We start from the raw sequence: 24,669 nt of genomic DNA, 5'->3' as shown, positions 1-24,669 counted from the left end.
GATGACGTGATCTTATACACAGAAAACTCTAAGGAATCCTCCAGAAAACTGCTGAAACTAATAGAAGAGTTCAGCAGAGTATCGGGATACAAGATAAACATAAAAAATCAGTTGGATTCCTCTACACCAACAAAAAGAACATCGAAGAGGAAATCACCAAATCAAGGCCATTTACAGTAGCCCCCAAGAAGATAAAATACTTAGGAATAAATCTTACCAGAGGTGTCAAAGACTTATTTATACAAAGAAAACTACAGTACGCTTCAGCAAGAAACCAAAAGAGACTGACATAAGTGGAAGAACATACCTTGCTCGTGGATAGGAAGACTTAACATTATAAAAATGTCTATTCTACCAAAAGCGATCTATGCATTTAATGCAATTCCGATCCAAATCCCAACGACATTCTTTAATGAGATGGAGAAACAAATCACCAACTTCATATGGAAGGGAAAGAGGCCCCGGATAAATAAGGCATTACTGAAAAAGAACAAAGTGGGAGGCCTTACTTCACCTGATTTTAGAACTTATTATACTGTCACAGTAGTCAAAACAGCCTGGTACTGGTACAACAACAGATACATGGACCAATGGAACAGAATTGAGAATCCAGACATAAATCCATCCATATATGAGCAGTTGATTTTTGACAAAGGCCCCAAAACAGTTAAATGAGGGAAAAGACAGTCTTTTGAACAAACGGTGCTGGCATAAGTGGATATCCATCTGCAAAAAAATGAAACAAGACCCATACCTCACTCCATGCACAAAAACTAACTCAAAATGGATCAAAGACCTAAATATAAAATCTAAAACAATAAAGATCATGGAAGAAAAAATAGGGACAACGTTAGGAGCCCTAATACATGGCATAAACAGTATACAAAACATTATTAAGAATGTAGAAGAAAAACTGGATAACTGGGAGCTCCAAAGACTTCACCAAAAGAGTAAAAAGACCACCTACAGACTGGGAAAAAGTTTTTAGCTATGACATTTCTGATCAGCACCAGATCTCTAAAATCTACATGATACTGCAAAAACTCAACTGCAAAAAGGCAAATAACCCAATTTAAAAACGGGCAAAGGATATGAATAGACACTTCACTAAAGAAGACATTCAGGTAGCTAACATATATATGAGGAAATGTTCATGATCATTAGCCATTAGAGAAATGAAGATCAAAACTACAATGAAATTTCATCTCACTCCAACAAGGCTGGCATTAATCCAAAAAACACAAAATAACAAATGTTGGAGAGGCTGTGGAGAGATTGGAATACTTATATACTGCTGGTGGGAATGTAAAATGGTACAACCACTTTGGAAATCGATTTGGCGCTTCCTTAAAAAGCTAGAAATAGAACTACCATATGATCCAACAATCCCACTCCTTGGAATATATCCTAGAGAAATAAGAGCCTTTACACAGATATATGCACATCCATGTTCACTGTAGCACCGTTTACAATAGCAAAAAGATGGAAGCAACCAAGGTGCCCATCAATGGATGAATGGATAAATAAATTGTGGTATATTCACACAATGGAATACTACGCATCCATAAAGAACAGTGAGGAATCTGTGAAACATTTCATAACATGGAGGAACCTGGAAGGCATTATGCTGAGTGAAATTAGCCAGTTGCAAATGGATAAATATTGCATAAGACCACTATTATAAGAACTTGAGAAATAGTTTAAACTAAGAAAACATTCTTTTGTGGTTATGAGAGGGGGGAGGCAGAGATGGCAGGAGAGGGGCATTCACTAATTTGATAGTAGATAAGAACTACTTTAGGTGAAGGGAAAGATAGCACACAATACAGGGGAGGTCAGCACAATTGGACTAAACCAAAAGCAAAGAAGTTTCCTGAATAAACTGAATGCTTCGAAGGTCAGCGTAGCAGGGGCAGGGGTCTGGGGACCATGGTTTCAGGGGACATCTAAGTGAATTGGCATAATTAAATCTATTAAGAAAACATTCTGCATCCCACTTTGAAGAGTGGCGTCTGGGGTCTTAAATGCTAGCAAGCAGCCATCTAAGATGCAACAATTGGTCTCAACCCACCTGGAGCAAAGGAGAATAAAGAACACCAAGGACACAAGGCGATTATGAGCCCAAGAGACAGAAAGGGCCACATGAACCAGAGACTACATCATCCTGAGACCAGAAGAACTAGATGGTACCTGGCTACAACCAATGACTGCCCTGACAGGGAACACAACAGAGAACCCCTGAGGGAGCAGGAGAGCAGTGGGATGCAGACCTCAAATTCTCATAAAAAGACCAGACTTAAAGGTCTGACTGAAACTGGAGGGACCCCAGAGGTCATGGCCCCCAGACCCTCTGTTAGCCCAAGACTGGAATCATTCCTGAAGGCAATTCTTCAGACATAGATTGGACTGGACTATAAGACAGAAAATGATACTGATAAGGAATGAGCTTCTTGGCTCAAGTAGACACATGAGACTATATGGGCATCTCCTGTCTGGAGGGGAGATGACAAGGAAGAGGGGGACAGGAGCTAGTTAAATGGACACGGGGAATACAGGGAGGAGAGGAGGTGTGTGCTGTCACATTAGAGGCAGAGCAGCTAGGGTTACATAGCAAGTTGTATATAAGTTTTTGTACGAGACACTGATATGATTTGTAAACTTTCACCCAAAGCACAATCAAAAAAAAAAAGAATGTAGGCTGATCCGTCCAAGTGAAAGTCGGCTGAATGCTGAAGCAGTACACGCTAGCTTAGGAATGCAGTACTGAAAAAAAAAGGAAGTTGCAGAAGAATATTTAACAGTAAGATTCCATGTATATTTAATTTTGCATATAACAAAACATACAAAATTAAACAATACATAGTTCAGAAGTTCAGAAACATATAACAAAAAGCAAGGGAATAACAGATGTAAAAGTCAGGAGAATGGTTACCTCAGAGGGACAATGAACAAGATGAGACACAATGAGAAGGGGGAAGGACACAGAGGGCACTTATTTCTTAAACTGTGTGCTGGGTACACACAAGGGTATTCACTGTATTACATTCTTAATATCTTACACATATTCCTTAAATATTATTTTTGTAGGCTGAACATTTAATAATAAACTTTGTTTTAAAGGATTAATGAATTACAGGATGAAATCTGAATCTTGGTTTCAGCATTTATTAGCAGAGTGACTTTGGGTAACTTGTTTAATCTCTTTGAGCCTCAGTTTCCACCTCTGTAAAATGGGGATGATAGCTACCTCAACATTGCTGAAAGGAGCAAATGTAAAAAGCTAAACACTTTATCATATGGGTTTGCATTACAAACATCTCCTCATCCCCACTTTCAATGCCAAATAGGTAGATTCTATTTTTCATGCCCTGAGGAAGATTTTATCTAAAGTATCTTGCCGATCTGCCATTAATTCCAGTCCTCAGAGGCATTCCCCCTAGTTTGCTTGCTTCCAATGATTGAAGGCAGATCTCAGGTCTTTGTTCTTCCTTCTCTCCACATTGAGAGCACCAATGGGAATGCAGACAAAGAAACTTGTACTTACCATGTAGACCTCAGGAGGAAGAGTGGGGCCCTAGGAGAGAATGGAAAAAAGTATCTAAGTGTTCTCCTTCAGGACCCAAACAAAGCCTGTGTACTGTAAGAAGGGAAAGGTGTGCTACTTGTTTCATAAGAAAATTGCATGCTCTTAGTTTAAAAAGACCTGCCAACAATGCACCAAATCCGTCCCCAAACATAGCTATTATATACGGTATTATGTGCCTATCTTTCATTGAGCCACCGATTCTAGATTAGCTGCTTATGGCTATATTTTAAATGGTTTGGTATTTTAATTCTGTGATCCATGCAAGTTCTTTCAGTCTGAGCCTCCATTTGCATTTAAAAGATAAATTCGTTACATAAATAATAGTGTATCACACTAAAAGCCTGGACAAAATTGGCCACTGGAATCTCTGTTTTGGGTTCTCTCCTCAGTTGTAACTGGCTGTTTACTCGATTCCTGTGCAATACCAAATGGTCAGATTATTTTGCGTGTGTGGGGTGGGGGGTGGGGGGGAAGGTATTGATGAGATACAGAAACAAGACAGAATAAATGATCCTCAGAGACCCTTTCCTGTGTGAGTCACTTATAAGCCTGTCTCATACAGGAAACCCCTTTCTGTTAAATGGAGAGAAGGAAGAAAGGCAAAAGCAACCAACATTTATTGAATTTCCAGCATTTTCCAGCCAGAGAGCTCATGTTCTCTTATTTAATCCCACCACAATCAAAGAATGTAGGCACAATTATTCCAGTTTTACAACAGCAAGCAAGGTCCCACAGCTGATATCTAAATAAATGTCTTTTAAAAATAACTTCTTTTAAAAAATGCCCGTGACCCCCAGGGCCACCAGTTCTGATTTCAGTGGTCTGCAATGTAGCCTGGGAATCAAGAGTTTTAACATCTCTTGGGCGATTCTATTGTCCAAACGCAGGTGAGAACCACTGGTCTAGTTTAACTCCAACTCTTTACAGATGAGGAAAATGAGGTCTGGCCATCACCATTCTCAGTATTTAACTGCAACATCTAGTCTTCCTACAAAGAATCCCAATGTTAAGGTACATGAGGGTGTTTTGTTTTCCATTGTATCCTGAGCACCTAGAACGAGGCCTGAGAAGAGTAGGTACTAAATAAGTACTTACAGCTATAAGCTATTGCCATCAAGTTGATTCCAACTCATAGTGACCCTACAGGACAGAGTAAAACTGCCCCATAGGGTTTACAAGGAGTGGCTGGTGGATGTGAACTGCCAACCTTTCGGTTAGCAGCCCAACGCTTAACTGCTGCACCATCAGGACTCCCAATAAGTACTTACAGATGGAATAAATGAACAAGCACTCTCTTGGCTTTTATTTCACAAGCACATAGCAAGGGCATATCTGTGCCAGGCACTGTCGTAGGTGCTGGGGATCCAGCACTGAATCAGATCCAAAGTATCTCTGCTGTTCTGGAGCTTCCATTCCAGAGCAGCGGTGTCCTATAGAAATATATTATAAATCCTGTGTGTCACTTTAAATTCTCTAGTAGCCGCATTAAAAAAATTAAAAAAGGAACAGATAAAATTAATTTTAATAATGTATTTTATTTAGCACAATATAGTCAGAATCCTATTTTAACATGCAATCGATATAAAAAATATTTTTACAACTTTGTTGTTAGCTGCTGTTGAGTTGGCCCCTAACTCACGGTGACCCCATGCATATAAAGGATCAAAATGCTGCCTGGTCCTGCACCACCCTCATGACTGACTGTAGATTGGACCACTAGGGTTTGCACTGACTGATTTCCAGAAGTAGTTTGCCAGTCCTTTCTTCCTAGTCCATCTTAGTCTGGAAGGCCCACTGAAACCTTTTCAGCATCAAAGCAACATGCAAGTCTGCAGTGACACATGGGTGGTGGCTGTGCATGAGGTCCACTGGCCAGGAATAGAACCTGGGTCTCCGGTGTGGAAGGTGAAAAGTCTACCACTGTTATTGAACTACTAAATGACATACTATAAAATTCACCCAATTATTAAAAATTCTGAGTGGGATTTTTACATTCACTTTTAGCACTGAGTCTTTGCAATCTGGTGCATAGTATACACTCACAGCACACCTCAGTTTGGACTAGCCACGTGTCAAGTGCACCATAGCCTCACACCACCAGGGGTTACTGTACTGGGCAGTGCGGTTCTAGAGGGTAAGACAGACAATAAAAAGGTAAACAAACACCCAAGCAATAGAATTTGAAGTAAGTTATTTTAGAAAGGGTGGTGAAGGAAGGCCTGTCTAAGGAGACAAAATTCAGCAACTGAATCATGGCAAGGGTATAAGAGAAAAAACAGAGAAAAAGTATCTGGCCTTCCAGTATTGAAAATAGAAAATATGTCTTTAGTAGGCTTTAGGACGTACTTTGTAGTACCTACTCATTCATTGCCAGAGACTCTGTAAAATAACATCCTAAATTAAAGGGCTCTCCTCTTGGGGCCCTCTGCCAGGGTCTTTTCCTGGGATGGCCCAACTTGAGACCCTGGCTGGAGCTCTGCTGGCTCCTGAAGAACTGGCTGCAAGGCAACACTACTTTCTTTGAATGTTGTTGTGTGCCCCTGAGTTGATTCTGACTCATGACAACCCCATGTGACGGAGTAGAACTGCCCCATAGGGTTTCCTAGGTTATAATCTTTACAGAAACAAATCACCAGGTCTTTTCTTCCTTGGAGCAACAACTAGTAGGTTCAAATTTCCAACCTTTCAGTTAACAGCCAAGCTCTTAACCATTGTGACACTAGGACATCTTTTCTTTGAATTGAGCTGCAGAATAGCCAAAAATCTTTCATTTTAGTAGCTGAAATAGTGGAGGTCCAGACAGGGCCACTGTTCCCTCTGCTGGCAATTATAATAAACTACAACAGTCAAGCATTTTCCTGCAGTGCAGAGTGATCATGTGTAATTGAGAGCCACTGTGAGAGCAATCTGATCCTTGCCAGCTAAGTTAGAAGCGTGGGAAATCTCCATAGGTATCAAAGACTCTCTCAGTGGTACAAGGCTCTTTAACATTTTACTACATTTTAACCAAAAGAATGGGGGCACTTTTAAAAGAACCATATATTAATATGGCCAGGATCACACTGCTGCCTTAAAGGAAAGTGTTATGGATTAAATTGTGTCCACCCAAAATATATGTTTAAATCCTAACTTCTATCCAAACCAAACCCAACCCATTGCTATTGAGTCAATTCCGACTCATAGTGAACCTGTAGGACAGGGTAAAGCTGCCCCATAGGGTTTCCAAGGAGCTCCTGGTGGCTTCAAACTGCTGAACTTTTGGTTGGCAGCCGTAGCACTTAACCACTACACCACCAGTAACCTGTGGTTATAATCCCATTTGGCAACGACTTTTCTGTTATGTTAATGAGGCAGTATAGTATAGGGTGTGTTTTAAATCAATCTCTTTTGAGATATAAAAGAGCAGATTAAGCAAGCACAAACAGAGGGGAAGATACACACCGTCGCCAAGGAACCTAGGAATAAAAAGGTAGAATCAATTTTTTTAAATCAAATTAAAAAAAAACTCCCTTATAGCTGAAATTTTACCAAAATTCAATGATAATTAAAATATTTTTTCAACACCTGCTTGGAACTGTTGATATGTTGAGAACCATAGCTCTCTGGTCTTCAGTGGGTTTTTAGGTGAAAGGGTAATAATTCACTCTTTTCATCCTCCAGTTAATATCATAACTGTCCATCTTAACCCAAAATGTCAAGAGCTGGGGACAGTTATTGATTTGTTTGTATTTTCGTATTTAAACCTATTTGGGTCCACTAGATGAGAAGTCCATTAGGGAAAATGGACAGACAGTGAAAAGACATTTATTTGGGCCCACCAGAATAATTAGCAATGGGGCGGGGCGTGAGCGCGGGGACCAGCTATATTCCCCTGAATTGACCCCGAGGGGGGACCAGCCGTTCGTGCGGGCGACGCCCACCCAGTTCGCACAAGCGGTGCGGCGCACCAGATGGAGAAGTTGCTGGGAGGAAGTGACTGGTCTCAGAGCCGGGAGAGCAGCGTCCCAGCCGGGGAGCCGTCGCACCGGGATTTTGGCGGGCACCGGCGGGGCGTGAACACGGGGATCAGCGCTATATTCTGAGGTGTTACACTCCTAGCTCTCTGATCCCTCCCCCACCCTCCCCAGGCGGCTCCATTAACATCCGAATACCCTGAGCCAGAGGGAGAATTCAGATAGGGATCTGACTGCATTTTTTTTTTAGCTGATTTCCTGGAAAAACTAGTTTCCCAGTGATGGCTCGGAGACAGCAGTCCATATCAAACCACATAAAGAAACAGACCATGACAGCTTCTCCAACCCCCCAAACAAAAGAATCAAAATCTTTCCCAAATGAAGATACAATCCTGGAATTATCAGATACAGAATATAAAAAACTCATTTACAGAATGCTTAAAGACATCACAAATGAAATTAGGCTAACTGCAGAAAAAGCCAAGGAACACACTGATAAAACTGTTGAAGAACTCAAAAAGATTATTCAAGAACATAGTGGAAAAATTAATAAGTTGCAAGAATCCATAGAGAGACAGCATGTAGAAATCCAAAAGATTAACAATAAAATTACAGAATTAGACAACACAATAGGAAGTCAGAAGAGCAGACTCGAGCAATTAGGATGCAGACTGGGACATCTGGAGGACCAGGGAATCAACACCAACATAACTGAAAAAAAATCAGATAAAAGAATTAAAAAAAATGAAGAAACCCTAAGAATCATGTGGGACTCTATCAAGAAGGATAACTTGTGAGTGATTGGAGTCCCAGAACAGGGAGGGGGGACAGAAAACACAGAGAAAATAGTTGAAGAACTCCTGACACAAAACTTCCCTGACATCATGAAAGACGAAAGGATATCTATCCAAGATGCTCATCGAACCCCATTTAAGATTGACCCAAAAAGAAAAACACCAAGACATATTATCATCAAACTTGCCAAAACCAAAGACAAACAGAAAATTTTAAAAGCAGCCAGGGAGAAAAGAAAGGTTTCCTTCAAGGGAGAATCAATAAGTTCAGACTACTCAGCAGAAACCATGCAGGCAAGAAGGGAATGGGATGACGTATACAGAGCACTGAACGAGAAAAACTGCCAACCAAGGATCATATATCCAGCAAAACTCTCTCTGAAATATGAAGGCGAAATTAAGATATTTACAGATAAACACAAGCTTAGAGAATTTGCAAAAACTAAACCAAGACTGCAAGAAATGCTAAAGGAGATTGTTTGGCCTGATGACCAATAATATCAGGTACCAGCACAATACAAGGTCACAAAACAGAACGTCCTGATATCAACGCAACTCAAATAGGGAAAGCACAAAAACAAACAAATTAAGACTAATTCTAAAAAATAAATAAATAAACAAAATAATACACATAACAGGAAATCATGGAAATCAATAGATAAACGATCACAATAATCAAAAAGAGGGACTAAATATAGGAGGCATTGAACTGCCAGATGGAGAGTGATACAAGGCGATATAGAAGGATACAAGTTAGGTTTTTACTTAGAAAAATAGGGGTAAATAATAAGGTAACCACAAAAAGGAATATCAATTCCATAACTCAAGAAAAAAGCCAAGAAAAACGTAACGACTCAACAAACACAAAGTTAAACATTATGAAAATGAGGATCTCACAAGCTACTAAGAAAAACGTCTCAGCACAAAAAAGCATGTGGAAAAATGAAATGGCCAACAACACACATGAAAAGGCATCAAAATGACAGCACTAAAAACTTATTTATCTATAATTACACTGAATGTAAATGGACTAAATGCACCAATAAAGAGACAGAGAGTCACGGACTGGATAAAGAAACACGATCCATCTATATGCTGCCTACAAGAGACACACCTTAGACTTAGGGACACAAACAAACTAAAACTCAAAGGATGGAAAAAAATATATCAAGCAAACAATAAGCAAAAAAGAAGAGGAGTAGCAATATTAATTTCTGACAAAATAGACTTTAGACTGAAATCCGCCACAAAGGATAAAGAAGGACACTATATAATGATAAAAGGGACAATTGATCAGGAAGACATGACCATATTAAATATTTACACACCCAATGACAGGGCTGCAAGATACATAAATCAAATTTAAACAGAATTGAAAAGTGAGATAGACACCTCCACATTTATAGTAGGAGACTTCAACACACCACTTTCGGAGAAGGACAGGACATCCAGTAAGAAGCTCAATAGAGACACGGAAGACCTACTTACAACAATCAACCAACTTGACCTCATTGACTTATACAGAACTCTCCACCCAACTGCTGCAAAATATACTTTCTTTTCTAGTGCACATGGAACATTCTCTAGGATAGACCACATATTAGGTCATAAAACAAATCTTTGCAGAATCCAAAACATCGAAATATTACAAAGCATCTTCTCAGACCACAAGGCAATGAAACTAGAAATCAATAACAGAAAAACTAGGGAAAAGAAATCAAATAGTTGGAAAATGAACAATACCCTCCTGAAAAAAGACTGGGTTATAGAAGACATCAAGGAGGGAATAAGGAAATTCTTAGAAAGCAACGAGAATGAAAATACTTCCTATCAAAACCTCTGGGACACAGCAAAAGCAGTGCTCAGAGGCCAATTTATATCAATAAATGCACACATACAAAAAGAAGAAAGAGTCAAAATCAGAGAACTGTCCCGACAACTTGAACAAATAGAAAGTGAGCAACAAAAGAACCCATCAGGCACCAGAAGAAAACAAATAATAAAAATTAGAGCTGAACTAAATGAATTAGAGAACAGAAAAACAATTGAAAGAATTAACAAAGCCAAAAGCTGGTTCTTTGAAAAAATTAACAAAATTGATAAACCATTGGCTAGACTGACTAAAGAAAAACAGGAAAGGAGACAAATAACCCGAATAAGAAACGAGAAGGACCACATCACAACAGAGCCAAATGAAATTAAAAGAATCATTTCAGATTACTACGAAAAATTGTACTCTAACAAATTTGAAAACCTATAAGAAATGGATAAATTCTTGGAAAAATACTACCTACCTAAACTAACACATTCAGAAGTAGAACAACTGAATAGACCCATAACAAAAAAAGAGATTGAAACGGTAATCAAAAAACTTCCAACAAAAAAAAGTCCTGGCCCGGACGGCTTCACTGCAGAGTTCTACCAAACCTTCAGAGAAGAATTAACACCACTACTACTGGAGGTATTTCAAAGCATAGAAAAAGACGGAATACTACCCAACTCATTCCATGAAGCTACCATCTCCCTGATACCAAAACCAGGTAAAGACATTACAAAAAAAGAAAATTATAGACCTATATCCCTCATGAACATAGATGCAAAAATCCTCAACAAAATTCTAGCCAATAGAATCCAACAACACATCAAAAAAATAATTCACCCTGATCAAGTGGGATTTATACCAGGTATGCAAGGCTGGTTTAATATCAGAAAAACCATTAATGTAATCCATCACATAAATAAAACAAAAGATAAAAACCACATGATCTTATCAATTGATGCAGAAAAGGCATTTGACAAAGTTCAACACCCATTTATGATAAAAACTCTTACCAAAATAGGAATTGAAGGAAAATTCCTCAACATAATAAAGGGCATCTATGCAAAGCCAACGGCCAATATCACTCTAAATGGAGAGAACCTGAAAGCATTTCCCTTGAGAAAGGGAACCAGACAAGGATGCCCTTTATCACCGCTCTTATTCAACATCGTACTTGAAGTCCTAGCCGGGGCAATTAGGCTAGACAAAGAAATAAAGGGTATCCAGATTGGCAAGGAGGAAGTAAAGCTATCACTATTTGCAGATGACATGATCGTATACACGGAAAACCCTAAGGAATCCTCCAGAAAACTACTGAAACTAATAGAAGAATTTGGAAGAGTCTCAGGTTATAAGATAAACATACAAAAATCGCTTGGATTCCTCTACATCAACAAAAAGAACACCGAAGAGGAAATAACCAAATCAATACCATTCACAGTAGCCCCCAAGAAGATAAGATACTTAGGAATAAATCTTACCAAGGATGTAAAAGACCTATACAAAGAAAACTACAAAGCTCTACTACAAGAAATTCAAAAGGACATACTTAAGTGGAAAAACATACCCTGCTCATGGATAGGAAGACTTAACATAGTAAAAATGTCTATTCTACCAAAAGCCATCTATACATATAACGCACTTCCAATCCAAATTCCAATGTCATATTTTAAGGGGATAGAGAAACAAATCACCAATTTCATATGGAAGGGAAAGAACCCCCGGATAAGTAAAGCATTACTGAAAAAGAAGAACAAAGTGGGAGGCCTCACTCTACCTGATTTCAGAACCTATTATACAGCTACAGTAGTCAAAACAGCCTGGTACTGGTACAACAACAGGCACATAGACCAATGGAACAGAATTGAGAACCCAGATATAAATCCATCCATGTATGAGCAGCTGATATTTGACAAAGGACCAGTGTCAGTTAATTGGGGAAATGATAATCTTTTTAACAAATGGTGCTGGCATAACTGGATATCCATTTGCAAAAGAATGAAACAGGACCCATACCTCACACCATGCACAAAAACTAACTCCAAGTGGATCAGAGACCTAAACATGAAGACTAAAACGATAAAGATCATGGAAGAAAAAATAGGGACAACCCTAGGAGCCCTAATACAGGGCATAAACAGAATACAAAACATTACCAAAAATGATGAAGAGAAACCAGATAACTGGGAGCTCCTAAAAATCAAACACCTATGCTCATCTAAAGACTTCACCAAAAGAGTAAAAAGACCACCTACAGACTGGGAAAGAATATTCAGCTATGACATCTCTGACCAGCGCCTGATCTCTAAAATCTACATGATTCTGTCAAAACTCAACCACAAAAAGACAAACAACCCAATCAAGAAGTGGGCAAAGGATATGAACACACATTTCACTAAAGAAGATATTCAGGCAGCCAACAGATACATGAGAAAATGCTCCCGATCATCAGCCATTAGAGAAATGCAAATTAAAACTACGATGAGATTCCATCTCACACCAACTAGACTGGCATTAATTCAAAAAACACAAAATAATAAATGTTGGAGAGGCTGCGGAGAGATTGGAACTCTCATACACTGCTGGTGGGATTGTAAAATAGTACAACCACTTTGGAAATCCATCTGGCGTTACCTTAAACAGTTAGAAATAGAACTACCATACAACTCAGAAATCCCACTCCTCGGAATATACCCTAGAGATACAAGAGCCTTCACACAAACAGATATATGCACACCCATGTTTATTGCAGCTCTGTTTACAATAGCAAAAAGCTGGGAAGCAACCAAGATGTCCGTCAACGGATGAATGGGTAAATAAATTGTGGTATATTCACACAATGGAATACTACGCATTGATAAAGAACAGTGACGAATCTCTGAAACATTTCATAACATGGAGGAATCTGGAAGGTATTATGCTGAGCGAAATTAGTCAGAGGCAAAAGGACAAATATTGTATAAGACCACTATTATAAGATCTTGAGAAATAGAAAAAACGGAGAAGAACACATACTTTTGTGGTTACAAAGTGGGGGGGGAGGGAGGGAGGGAGAGGGTTTTTTATTGATCAATCAGTAGATAAGAACTGCTTTGGGTGAAGGGAAAGACAACACTCAATACAAGGAAGGTCAGTCTAATTGGACTGGACTAAAAGCAAAGAGGTTTCGGGGATAAAATGAAAGCTTCAAAGGTCAGCAGAGCAGGGGCTGGGGTCTGGGGAACATGGTTTGAGGGGACTTCTAAGTCAATGGGCAAAACAATTCTATTATGAAAACATCCTGCATCCCACTTTGAAATGTGGCATCTGGGTCCTAAATGCCAACAAGCGGCCATCTAAGATACATCAATTGGTCTCAACCCACCTGGAGCAAAGGCAAAGGAAGAACACCAAGGTCACACGACAACCAAGAACCCAAGAGACAGAAAGGGCCACATGAACCAGAGACCTACATTATCCTGAGACCAGAAGAACTAGTTGGTGCCCGGGCACAATCGATGTCTGCCCTGTCAGGGAGCACAACAGACAACTCCTGAGGGAGCAGGAGATCAATGGGATACAGACCCCAAATTCTCATAAAAAGACCATACTTAATGGTATGACTGCGAGTAGAGGAATCCCGGAGACAATGCTCCCCAGACCTTCTGATGGCACAGGACAGGAACCATCCCCGAAGACAACTCATCAGGCATGAAAAGGACTGGTCAGCGGAGGGGGAGAGAGATGCTGATGAAGAGTGAGCTAATTAAATCAGGTGGACACTGGAGAGTGTGTTGGCAACTCTTGACTGGAGGGGGGATGGGAAGATAGAGAGAGAGGGAAGACGGCAAAATTGGCACGAAACGAGAGTCTGAAAGGGCTGACTCAATAGGGGGAGAGCAAGTGGGAGAAGGGAGTAAGATGTATGTAAACTTACATGTGACAGACTGATTGGAATGATAAATGTTCACTTGAAGCTTAATAAAAATTAATTAAAAAAAAGACGGGAAAAAAAGAATAATTAGCAATGTACAGACAATAGACATAAGCTTAAATGGTTATTTTATAATGATATTGTGAATTTTCTGGTTAAGTATAACAATAGAACATCATGAATGTCGTGTTTTTATTTTATTTATGACAATTCCTGTCACTATAACTGCAGCAGAATTTTCTTTCCTTAAAATTAATTTAAATGTATTAAGGAAATTTATAGGACAACATTTAACAGAGCTGCCATTACTCAGCAGAAAGGCATGGAATAGAGCAACTAAGAATATGGGTTTGAATTCTGTTCCCCACTTACCGGCTTATGACCTTGGGCTAATTAACCTCACTTGTATCTTGGTTTCTCTCTCTGTGAAATGAGGATAATACAGGGCTTGCCCCTAAGGTTCATGTGAGGGTCATACAGGCATTCAATAAATGTGAGTTCAAGCAGCTGGGGAAAAAAAAAAGCAAGCTGCAAAACCCTTGATGATTTTGCTAAAGAAAAGTCATGATGAAAATCTGTTTGCATACTATTTAAAAATTTGAACTAACAAAGTGTTATCTTTATTATTAGCATGTTTTTCTGTAAATTCACTATTTCAAATGTTTTACGGACTTTTTTTTTTGTTTTATCCAAAGAAATATGTTTTAGGTATTAATAATGTTTTGCATCTACAAACGGTAAAATAAACTTTTTTTGTTGTACCTGGTGATGACAGGGGTAGAGGTGGGGAACATGGACTTGCATTAGGGTCCATTTTTATGAGTTTTACCCTTGAGGGGTTAAATCAGGAACACTGCTTGGAGGAGGTGACATGGGCTCATCATTTTAAGGAGTGGCGTGTAGTCTACAGGAAGGAGAATTTTCACCAGGCCTTGAGATGGTTCTCAGTCCAGCTCTCCCAATTGTGATGCAGGCAGGATTCAGAAAGTCAAACCTGAACTCTTTGGGCTAAAGTTGGCTGCAAAACTTTCGGAAGATGTCAAACAAGATGATCATTTGAACAATCTGTGAAATTCAGACTGAGGGCTGATAGATTAAAAATACACCTGAAACAGAAGATGAGTTTATAAATGGTCACCTTCAAACCACTACATCACAATATTACCCTCAGAGTGGCAGCACTTGGCTAGTTTTTAAAACAATCTGAGTGAAAAGATGGACACTTAATACTACCCCCATGTCCGTGTCGGGGGGAAAAAAAAAGACCTTTTCTGGAAACGCTCTTGAATACTTATTCAGAACTATTCCAGGAAACTTCAGGTGTGGTTCCAGATATAGAGAGCAGAATATAAGATACTATGGAAGATACATTAGCCTAGTTTTGCTTTTTGTTTTTCCAGTTGCCATAGGGTCATTTTAACTCATGATAACACCACATGTGTCAGGGTAGAAATGCATTCCATAGGGTTTTCCATGGCTGATTTTTCAGAAGTGGAGTGTCAGGCCTTTCTTCCAAGGTACCTCTGGGTGGACTTGAACCTCCAACCTTTCAGTTAGCAGCCGAGTGCTTAACCATTTGCACTGTGGCTCCTACACTAACCCAGGGGCTCCTCAAGTACAAGTTACCTGTCAAAGTAAGGCCTTGCAGTTCTGAAGCTCAGGAACTACACTCAGGCACTCTAGTTGCTTTCATCTCCAAGCTCGCCCAAACCTGGCTCTGCCAAACAGCCTGGTCCTTTCATACCAGTCCCTCAAAGAGCTGACAAACGTGCTTGGGGCACAACAATCCCCACTGGGTCCTGGAACCCGAGTCATGATGAGGCCTCTCTTCTCCAACTAAAATTCAAGGATCCTTACCTTCACAGAAGAGAAATTTTGTTTCTTTCTTGCTGTCAAAATTGGAAAGGTTGTCAAACTGGGTTTCCTTGGCTTTTTAGTGTCCATTTTAGTCCTGCAAGAGGGACAATAAAAAATAAGTTGGCAAAAGAAGTAAAATACAGTGGTCGACACATCAAGGTATGGGAAGAAAGTAGGGCAGGCTTGGAGGAAAGAAGGCGGCAGGCCCACACGCAATGAGGAGTCTCTGCTTCTCTTTCTGTTTCCCTTCTGGCAGTCAGATGAAGTCAGGTGAGGGGACATGTTGGCAGTTGTGCTCAGGGCAGAGGGAGAGACAAGAGCAGGGAAAGGAAGATGAGATAATGAGGTAGTTTGCAGTTTAGGACACCAAGCAAAAAGACCTATTTCCCCTAGCTAACTGCAATTTGGAAACCCTGGTGGTGTAGTGGTTAAGACCTACGGCTACTAGCCAAAACACTGGCAGTGTGAATCCACCAGGTGCTCCTTGGAAATTGTATGGAGCGGTTCTACTCTGTCCTATCGGGTCACTATGAGCCGGAATCGACTCGATGGCAAAGGGCTTTTTTACATGCAATATAAACCACATTTTCTTGCCACAAACACCCTTTTCCCTAAAGCATACATATATGAATGGCTACTTGGACAGTTTTAATGCCTATAGAAAAAGGAAAGGGGGACAATTCTGCCTTTTTGCACCTTCTTCATTCAGAGCCCAAACCAAAACCAAATCCATTACTGTGGAGTCAATTCTGACTCATAGCTACCCTTTTAGGACAGAGTAGAGCCACCCCACAGGGTTTCCAAGGAGCAGTTCATGGATTCGAACTGCCAACGTTTTGATTAGCAGCCAAGCTCTTAACCACCACACCACCAGGGCTCCTTCATTCAGAGCACAGCCTTATAATTATTCAACTCACTGTAAGATGAAAAAAACAAGTCGGCTCATTTTATGGAATAGAGTTAAAGCAAGTTTATAAATGAGGAGACTGGACTAGATGACCTCCAAAGTCCCTTCTAATTCTAAGCTTCTTTGATTTGAATTCTATGAAAATACTATGTCTTAATCATCTAGTGCTGCTATAACAGAAATACCACAAGTGAATGGCTTTAACAAAGAGAAATTTATTTTCTCACACTCTAGTAGGCTAGAAGAACAAATTCAGGGTATCAGCCCCAGGGGAAGGCTTTCTCTCTCTCTGTCAGCTCTGGAGGAAGGTCCTTCTCATCAATCTTCCCCTGGACTAGGAGCTTCTCCATGCAGGAACCCCAGGTGCAAAGGACGCGCTCTGTTCCGGTGCTTCTTTCTTAGGCTCCCAACTCTGCTTGCATCACTTTCCTTGTATCTCTTGTAAGATAAAAGGTGGTACAGGCCACAACCCAGGGAAACTCCTCTTACATTGGCTCAGAGATGTGACCTGAGAAAGGGTGTTACATCCCATCCTAATCCTCTTTAACCACAGGCAGAGATTATGATTTATATCACATAGAAAAATCACAGAATAGTGGTCAACCACATAATACTGGGAACTATGGCCTAATTAAGTCGACACATGTTTTGGGGGGACACAATTCAATCCATGACATTATCACAATGAAAACAAAACATTCTGTTGTGACTTACTCCATAGCTCCCCTCCCCTGGATAATTCAGTGGTTATCAAAGACTCTATTTTCTACCTTTCTTTCTTTATGGGTTCAACCTGCCTTCCAACAAAAACACTTAGCCTGTACTCAAAGCTTTGCAAACACTACTTTTCATCCTCAAAATGTGGTGAACTATGCAGGGTTTTTTTTTTTTTTTTAAATAATTTTTATTGAGCTTAAAAAAAATTTTTTTTTAAGTGAAGGTTTATAAATCAAGTCAGTCTGTCACATATAAGCTTATATACACCTTACTCCATACTCCCACTTATTCTCCCCCTAATGAGTCAGCCCTTCCAGTCTCTCCTTTCGTGACAATTTTGCCAGTTTCTAACCCTTTCTACCCTCCTATCTCCCCTCCAGACAGGAGATGCCAACACAATCTCAAGTGTCCACCTGATACAAGTAGCTCACTCTTCATCAGCATCTCTCTCCTACCCACTGTCCAGTCCTGTTTATGACTGCTGAGTTGTCTTCGGGAATGGTTCCTGTCCTGGGCCAACAGAAGGTTTGGAGACCATGACCGCCGGGAGTCCTCTAGTCTCCGTCAGACCATTAACTATGGTCTTTTTATGAGAATTTGGGGTCTGTATCCCACTGACCTCCTGCTCCCTCAGGGGTTCTCTGTTGTGTTCCCTGTCAGGGCAGTCATCGGTTGTGGCTGGCCACCATCTAGTTCTTCTGGTCTCAGGATGATGTAAGTCTCTGGTTCATGTGGCCCTTTCTGTCTCTTGGGCTCATAGTTATCGTATGACCTTGGTGATCTTCATTCTCCTTTGATCCAGGTGGGTTGAGACCACTTGATGCATCTTAGATGGTCGCTTGTTAGCATTTAAGACCCCAGATGCCACATTTCAAAGTGGGATGCAGAATGTTTTCATAATAGAATTATTTTGCCAATTGACTTAGAAGTCCCCTTAAGCCGTAGTCCCCAAACCCCCGCCCTTGCTCCACTGACCTTCGAAGCATTCAGTTTATCCCAGAAACTTCTTTGCTTTTGGTCCAGTCCAGTTGAGCTGACCTTCCGTTTATTGAGTATTGTCCTTTCCTTCACCTAAAGTAGTTCTTATCTACTAACTAATCAGTAAATAACCCTCTCCCACCCGCCCCCACCCCCGGCCTCGTAACCACAAAAGTATGTGTTCTCGGTTTATACTATTGCTCAAGATCTTATAATAGTGGTCTTATACAATATTTGTCCTTTTGCCTCTGACTAATTTCACTCAGCATAACGCCGTCCAGGTTCCTCCATGTCATGAAATGTTTCACAGATTCCTCACTGTTCTTTATCGATGTGTAGTATTCCATTGTGTGAATATACCACAATTTATTTAACCATTCATCCGTTGATGGACACCTTGGTTGCTTCCAGCTTTTTGCTATTGTAAACAGAGCTGCAATAAATATGGGCGTGCATATATCTGTTCGTGTGAAGGCTCTTATTTCTCTAGGGTATATTCCAAGGAGTGGGATTTCTGGGTTGTATGGTAGTTCCATTTCTAACTTTTTAAGAAAACGCCAAATAGATTTCCAAAGTGGTTGTACCATTTTACATTCCCACCAGCAGTGTATGAGAGTTCCAATCTCTCCGCAGCCTCTCCAACATTTATTATTTTGTGTTTTTTGGATTAATGCCAGACTTGTTGGAGTGAGATGGAATCTCATCGTAGTTTTAATTTGCATTTCTCTAATGGCTAATGACCAAGAGCATTTTCTCATGTATCTGTTAACTGCCTGAATATCTTCTTTAGAGAAGTGCGTGTTCATATCCTTTGCCCACTTCTTGATTGGGTTGTTTGTCTTTTTGTGGTTGAGTTTTGACAGAATCATGTAGATTTTAGAGATCAGGCGCTGGTCAGAGATGTCATAGCTGAAAATTCTTTCCCAGTCTGTAGGTGGTCTTTTTACTCTTTTGGTGAAGTCTTTAGATGAGCATAGGTGTTTGATTTTTAGGAGCTCCCAGTTATCTGGTTTCTCTTCATCATTTTTGGTAATGTTTTCTATTCTGTTTATGCCTTGTATTAGGGCTCCTAATGTTGTCCCTATTTTTTCTTCCATGATCTTTATCGTTTTAGTCTTTATGTTTAGGTCTCTGATCCACTTGGAGTTAGTTTTTGTGCATGGTGGGAGGTATGGGTCCTGTTTCATTCTTTTGCAAATGGATAGCCAGTTATGCCAGCACCATTTGTTAGAAAGACTATCTTTTCCCCAATTAACTGACATTGGGCCTTTGTCAAATATCAGCTGCTCATATGTGGATGGTTTTATATCTGGGTTCTCAATTCTGTTCCATTGGTCTATGTGCCTGTTGTTGTACCAGTACCAGGCTGTTTTGACTACTGTAGCTGTATAATAGGTTCTAAAATCAGGTAGAGTGAGGCCTCCACTTTCTTCTACTTTTTCAGTAATGCTTTACTTATCCGGGGGTTCTTTCCCTTCCATATGAAGTTGGTGATTTGTTTCTTCATCATATTAAAAAATGTCATTGGAATTTGGATCGGAAGTGCATAGTATGTATAGATGGTTTTTGGTAGAATAGACATTTTTACTATGTTAAGTCTTCCTATCCATGAGCAAGGTATGTTTTTCCACTTAAGTAGGTCCTTTTTAGTTTCTTGCAGTAGTACTTTGTAGTTTTCTTTATATAGGTCTTTTACATCTTTGGTAAGATTTATTCCTAAGTATTTTATCTTCTTGGGGGCTACTGTGAATGGTATTGATTTGGTGATTTCCTCTTCGATGTTCTTTTCATTGATGTAGAGGAATCCAAGTGATTTTTGTATGTTTATCTTATAACCTGAGACTCTTCCAAACTCTTCTATTAGTTTCAGTAGTTTTCTGGAGGATTCCTTATGGTTTTCTGCGTATAAGATCATGTCATCTGCAAATAGAGATAATTTTACTTCCTCCTTGCCAATCTGGATGCCCTTTATTTCTTTGTCTAGCCTAATTGCTCTGGCTAGGACCTCTAGCACAATGTTGAATAAGGGAAAAGGGTTTTAAAAAGATTTTTGGGGGACTTTGTTGCATGAAGGTTGAAGAGAACTAATAAACTACCCAGAGCTAAAGTGAATGTTGCTTTGAGAACTGAAACTAAATATTTTAAATTCCTCCTTATTTCCTTATATGCAGATCAAAGTTTCTCTATCTCTCCAGCCCACAGCAATCCTTTTCTTCTAGATTTCAACAGTACTCTTGCCTCTGGGACTCATTCTGTCACTTGGTCGATAGCTTTAGTGTTACTTGATTATCTTGGGTGTATATATTTTTTGTATCATCCTGATTGTCTCTTAGGGACAGGGATGGTGAGCTTGTATTTTTCTATATTCCTCAGAGAAGCCAGGACAGTGTCTTGTCAATTGATAGCTCCCGGCAAAAATTTGCCAAAGGAAGAGAAATCTAAGATCAATTTATCAAGGATATTCAGAACATCAACTGTGTGCCAGGTACTGTGCTAAGCATGGGGGATTCAAAGATAAATAAGAATCTTACTCTCAAGGAGTTCAAAGCCTGGGGGCAAGAGAGACCCACAAAGAGTGGTGCTAGTATTACTGCATTGCATAGTATTTGATATCTATGCATCATCTATGTACACAGTGCCTCGATGTCTAGAAAGGAAACATATCTTTTGAGATTTACCTGTAATGATTTCAGTATTTCTATTGCTGTTGTCAGTAGCTTGATCTCTATGTCCTCGGGGGCTGCCTTTCAGCAGACATTGTGGCAGTGCAGGGCTTGCAGGCACTCCCTTTGCATTTATGTGAACAGCAGATAATAGACTTTAATTGCACTCATTTCTGCCAAAAAGAAGGAGCCCTGGTGGCACAACAGTTAAGTGCTTGGCTGCTAACCAAAAGGTTTAAGGTTAAAACTTACCCAGCAGCTCAGCAAGAGAAAGACCTGGTGATCTGCTCCAATAAAGATTAAAAAACTTGTTGCCATCAAGTCAATTCCGAATCATAGTGACCCTATAGGACAATGTAGAATTGCCCCCATAGGGTTTCCAAGGAGCAGCTGGTGGATTTGAACTGCCAACCTTTTGGCTAGCGGCTGAGTTCTTAACCACTGTGCCACCAGGGCTCCCCATAAAGATTACAGCCTAGAAAACCCTATGGGGGAGTTCTACTCTGTCATACGGGGTCACTATGAATCAAAATCAACTTGACAGCACCTAACAACTGCCACAGAGAAATCCTCGGATTGACATATTATTCTTGAAACTCTTAATTGTTCCCTGACACACAAACTCCTAAGAGTTGGAGAAGTCTTAGAGGCCATCTTGCCCCTTTTTCTCCCCTGGGCAGGAATCCTCTCTTTAATACAGTAGGTCCTCCATATCTGAGGGTTCTGCATCTGCGGATTCAACCAACCACAGATCAAAAATATTAAAGAAAAAAAACAAAGTTCCAAAAAGCAAAACTTGCATTTGCCATGTGTATCAAGCACTATGCTGAATCCACGCCAATAACATGCTGTAGCCTCCTGCCATATCACAGACCCTCGGTCTCTCTCTAGCATTCCTTGTTTGAGCATTGTTCGCCTCACATCTCGTCATTATTCCCTAAATAACTATATATTTACATTGTATTAGGCATTATAAGTAATTTAGAGATGACTTAAAGTATATGGGAGGATGTGCATAGGTTACACGCAAATACTATGCCATTTTATAGAAGGGATTTCGGTATGTGGGGGGTGGGGGGGGCTCCTGGAACCAATCCCCCTTGGATACCGAGGGATGGCTGTATTCCTGACAATTGCTCTGCTTGAATATTTCCACACCAGGATTCCGTTGTTCCAGGTAACCCGTTCCACACCCAGCTGTTCCTGTACATATGTTTGGTGTTCAATAGATGTTTACTGAAAGAATAAATCATATTGAGCAAAATATCCTCCTCTACTGATCCTTATTATCTATCCTCTGCAGAACAACGAACCTACCCTCTCTGTTACCTGAATATTTGGAACTGCAGCAAGTTTCACTCCCCTGAATCTGCTCATCTCTAGGAATTCTGCAGTTTTTGTTTTTTTTTCAAACCCCTATTATGTGATAGAGCATCTGGGCATAGTGGGGAGAGAACATCCTTGTTGTCACTCTCTGTTTTCTAGCTGTTTTTTTTTTTCTTTTTTATGGTCCCTCTTAAAATGGCTCCAGTTTTCTAGAATCAAGATTCTGTTTTGACCAATACAAAGTCAGGCAGTGAGACCTTCACATCCCTTGATCTGGTTGCTGTATTTCTGTTAATGCAGCCAAGCTGTTACAACACACTCAGACTGGGTTTGGAGTCAGCTAAAACCAACTCTCCCAGCACAGGGCCCTTCACACTTTGAGAAACATGCATTCTGGCAAATTCGCTGACAAAAATATTGAGTTGGAGAAAGCCAAAGACAGGGAAGTGTGGCATACTGCTTGACATTCCCTTTAGGTTTCTCTCTTTCCTCTAGATAAGGACTAACGCAGAAGGGAAAGAACAGACTAATTCACAGACCCAGTTAGACATATTCTAGCTGGCTTGAAGAAACACTGAACTCCTGGATTTTATATACCTACCACATATAGGTGATTAAATTCCTCAATACCGACTACAAAGGACATTTACATTTGTGGTTTGCACATTTTGAGCTTTTCCATTCTTAAAGGGCCTCATACTTTTGCCAAGTCTCCATTAAGCCTTAACAGTGAGGCCTGCATTAAGATTGGTTACTACATGAGTCATTTAAAACTTAGAAGGGTCACAAGTTATTTAAGCCCAGAATGGGCTGATGGACATTTTAAAGATAGTAAATCGACTCGACGGCAGTGGTTTTGAAATACCACTAATTAACTACAGATTTTAAAAACTTCTCAAAATTTGGATAGTTCAACTCCATTTTAAGGAGAAATTTGCTAATGTTGGAAATCACCCCAGAGTGGGAGCAAGTACCACCCTGAGATGAAAGTGTTGCTCCCGGTGTATGATCCTCACACACCTTAACGTGCTTTTGTGTCTAAGGGTTTGGGCTCTAGTTGAGGGCGCAGGACCACAGGCATATGGGCTGAGCAAGAATATGCTTAGTACAGGCAAGCTCCTCATCAGCGTGAGGCATGTGAGGGTAGTCCCACCTGTGACTACCAAGAGGACATGCATGAAAATAAAGGGAGGAAAAAAAGTCTCATGTCCCAAGTTGTCGGCGTCAGGTGTTGGAGGCACGGTTTCAGGATAGGTTTTACGAGTTCCCTAAAATCCATCTCTCCCCTCTCTGCGCTCAGCTGGAGCCAGGGATGCAACATTCTATCATTAACAGAAAAGTATACTGATGTTGGGTTCTAAGGATGCAGCTGTTCAGAGCAAGATCTACAGTTGTGCTTTCCTTCACTCTGCACCCACACTGTGCGCCTTTCTCACTCTTCTCCGACTCGTACCACCTTGTACTCTTTTGCATTCACGAACCGTTCACTCTCCACCTCTTTTCCCCCCCTTGTCCCACAACTCCCTTCTACTTTTCTGCACTCATACACCTTTCTTTAGTTTCTCCCTCCCCCCTTTCACCCCTCATTACCCCAGATGCCACTTCCCCTTGAAGGGTTCGGTCAGACCCAGTAATCTCAGACTTGCGCCCTATGGCGAGCTCCTTGCGCCTCCCTGGTCCTTACTTGGTTCCGGTGTAGTTAAGAGGTGGGAGGAGCTGCATCGGGCTGGCGCAGCCTGCTAGGCCGGCTGCTGCAGGGAGCTAGGACTGATAATCTGTGGAGTCCAGCAGGTGGAGGACCACACCCTCCCTCCGTTGCTATAGAAACTACTCCTGCCCTTTTTGTGACTCCGGAGCTGAAAGGCCTTAGGCTCTGGTCCAGTCCCAGACCACCTTTCACATCAGCCTAAAGAACACATCGCCCTTCCTCCTACCCCTACTCTCTTGCCCCAGTTCTTTAAAGGTTAGGACAAGAACTGAATCTAGTCTTGAGGACAGAGATTAGAGTTGGCTGAGCAGACCAGAAACATGAAATTATCCCTACTCCCTCTTCAAGAGAGGTACAAGGCTATCAGAAGCACCTAGCAAAAATTCTGGATATAATTTATCAAGGGAACACTTTTGAGCACCTATTCTGTACCTGGTATTAGGAAAGC

General features: G+C 40.5%; 1 protein-coding gene across 1 annotated transcript in view; it reads right to left on the bottom strand.

The window, feature by feature from the left end:
• Window positions 1-24,235, bottom strand: part of DYRK4 (dual specificity tyrosine phosphorylation regulated kinase 4) — a 67,112-nt gene extending 42,877 nt beyond the window's left edge. Inside the window, exons 1-2 of the mRNA XM_049882246.1 lie at window positions 24,198-24,235; window positions 15,923-16,016 (exon numbers count right to left, since the gene is read on the bottom strand). Of these exons, the coding sequence (XP_049738203.1) occupies window positions 15,923-16,016; window positions 24,198-24,235 (132 nt within the window). The remainder of the gene's footprint in view (window positions 1-15,922; window positions 16,017-24,197) is intronic.
• Between the last annotated feature and the right edge of the window lie 434 nt (window positions 24,236-24,669).

Source organism: Elephas maximus, chromosome 4, assembly GCF_024166365.1.
Source record: "Elephas maximus indicus isolate mEleMax1 chromosome 4, mEleMax1 primary haplotype, whole genome shotgun sequence".
NCBI classification, from domain to species: Eukaryota; Metazoa; Chordata; class Mammalia; order Proboscidea; family Elephantidae; genus Elephas; species Elephas maximus.
This window is presented reverse-complemented; position numbering and strand designations above follow the sequence as displayed.